Here is a 1,957-nt window from a genome sequence, read left to right as displayed (position 1 = left end):
GCGCCCACCTACGTAGGAGGAAATTATCGTAATAACATAAGAGAAGTCAGAGCTTGCATGGGAGGATTCAAGTGTTAATCATTTCTGCACGCTGTTTGAGAGTTTAACAATAGAGAAACAGCTTGAAAGTGATTCTGTGAACCTCTGAGAGGTACTTATTTGTGAATTTCAGAGTAATCATGTAGAGGAACATGATGAACACTCTTCTTCCTTATATTACAATTATTATAAGCTCCCTTGTTCTCCTTTCTGACTGATCTTGAAATGGGACCTTTTGTGGTAGATATGAAGGAGGTGGTGTGGCTGCTACCATCGCCAGGGGTGGATGGCGGTGGTGCCATTGAGAAGAAGCAGCAGCAGCAACTGGTGCATTGCCAGGAGTGCAGCTTCCTCAGATTGGGACCTGTGACCTGCTGTTCCAGCAGCTGCTCCACCTGCTGCTTGCATGGTGCCAAGTGCCACGTGTGCAGCAAAGTGTTGATGTCGCCGCTGGTCTGCTCACTGAACCTGCAGCAGGTGACAGCTGCTGTGCCTTTAGCAAAGGGAGTGCAGCCCGGCTTCCACGACGGTACACCGCTACTACAGCTGGCCGCACACGACCGCACCTGCGAGCACCACCTGCTGCACTGCCTCGTTCAGCCAGGCACGTGCTCATGGCACGGCGAGCGTGCCGACCTGGAGGCGCACACCCAGGCCAAACACCCACAACACTTCGTGCGCTTCCCCAGCACTGCGGGCAACAGTGTCTCGTGGCGCATCTCTAAGAATGGCTGCTGCATCGACCTGGTGCGCCACCTCGTTGTGGCCTTGGGTGAGATGTTCGTCTACCAAAAGCAGTTCAGTTACCAGGAGCGTCAGCTGTTCATTGCCATTCAGCTGGTGGGCCCCCATGAACGTAGCAGGCTCTACCGGTACAAGTTCAGGCTCACCCGCAGTGAGGGTGCCCACTCTGTGACTTTCGAGCATGCTGTCCATTCACAGAATGAGAACCTGCAGCGAACATTCGGCCTCGGTGACTGCATCAAAGTGCCCTATGATACTATCTCTCAGTTCTGCCATGGCGAGAGGGTGCTCATACTGCGTAAGCTTGAGCCTCCGTATGAGCCAAATGTTGAAACCACACATTTGTAGTCCTCTAATTACTGTGATGCATAGTTTTGATGCTATGGTTATCACAGACCTACTAATGTCTTGTTAATACATAGCCCGACACAAAATCGACACCACTTATCACATATCAGTGAGAATTTAAGGTGTAAGAAGATTAGTGGCAGAAACCACAACACCCACTAAAATCTGTGCGAGTACATGCACAGAGAGAATTCTGTCACACTTTTCTGTTATTCATTCATTTGACCAAGAGGTGCCCTCTAGTCACTGGTTTATGGTGTGTTTGTACTGAGCAATGGGGCTCAGTAGTAAGGCAGTGGACTCATACACGCATCAAAAAATGTTCTGCATCACCCAAGTTACGAGAGTTCCGGAACCTGTACAGAAAATTTGAATAGAGATCATAACATGAATATCATTTTCACCCTTTTTATTGTTCATGAAAACCAAGCATTGCATGTTGTACCACCATACAGTGAGACCTTCAGAGGTGGTGGTCCAGATTGTTGTAGACACTGGTCCCTCCAATACCCAGTAGCACGTCCTCTCGCAGTGATGCATGCCTGTATTCGTCGTAGCATACTATCCACAACTTCATCAAAGCGCTGTTGGTCCAGATTTTCCCACTACTCAACGGCGATTCGGCGTAGATCCCTCATAGTGGTTAGTAGGTCACATCGTCCATAAACAGCCCTTTTCAATCTATCCCAGGCATGTTTGATAGGGTTCATGTCTGGAGAACATGCTGGCCACTATAGTCCTGAAGGAAGTCATTCACAAGATGTGCACAACGGGGGCGCGAATTTTCGTCCGTGAAGACGAGTGCCTCGCCAATATGGTGCCGATA

At 49.3% G+C, this 1,957-nt stretch overlaps 1 protein-coding gene across 1 annotated transcript; it reads left to right on the top strand.

The window, feature by feature from the left end:
• Positions 1-285: 285 nt before the first annotated feature.
• Positions 286-1,131, top strand: LOC126161257 (E3 ubiquitin-protein ligase SIAH1A-like). Its single transcript, XM_049916997.1, has one exon. It carries the CDS (start codon positions 286-288, stop codon positions 1,129-1,131), a length of 846 nt encoding a protein of 281 aa, XP_049772954.1.
• Positions 1,132-1,957: the final 826 nt, after the last annotated feature.

The sequence above is a fragment of the Schistocerca cancellata genome, chromosome 2 (assembly GCF_023864275.1).
Source record: "Schistocerca cancellata isolate TAMUIC-IGC-003103 chromosome 2, iqSchCanc2.1, whole genome shotgun sequence".
NCBI lineage: Eukaryota > Metazoa > Arthropoda > Insecta > Orthoptera > Acrididae > Schistocerca > Schistocerca cancellata.
The sequence above is the reverse complement of the archived record's forward strand: the minus strand, read 5'-3'. Positions and strand labels throughout refer to the sequence as shown.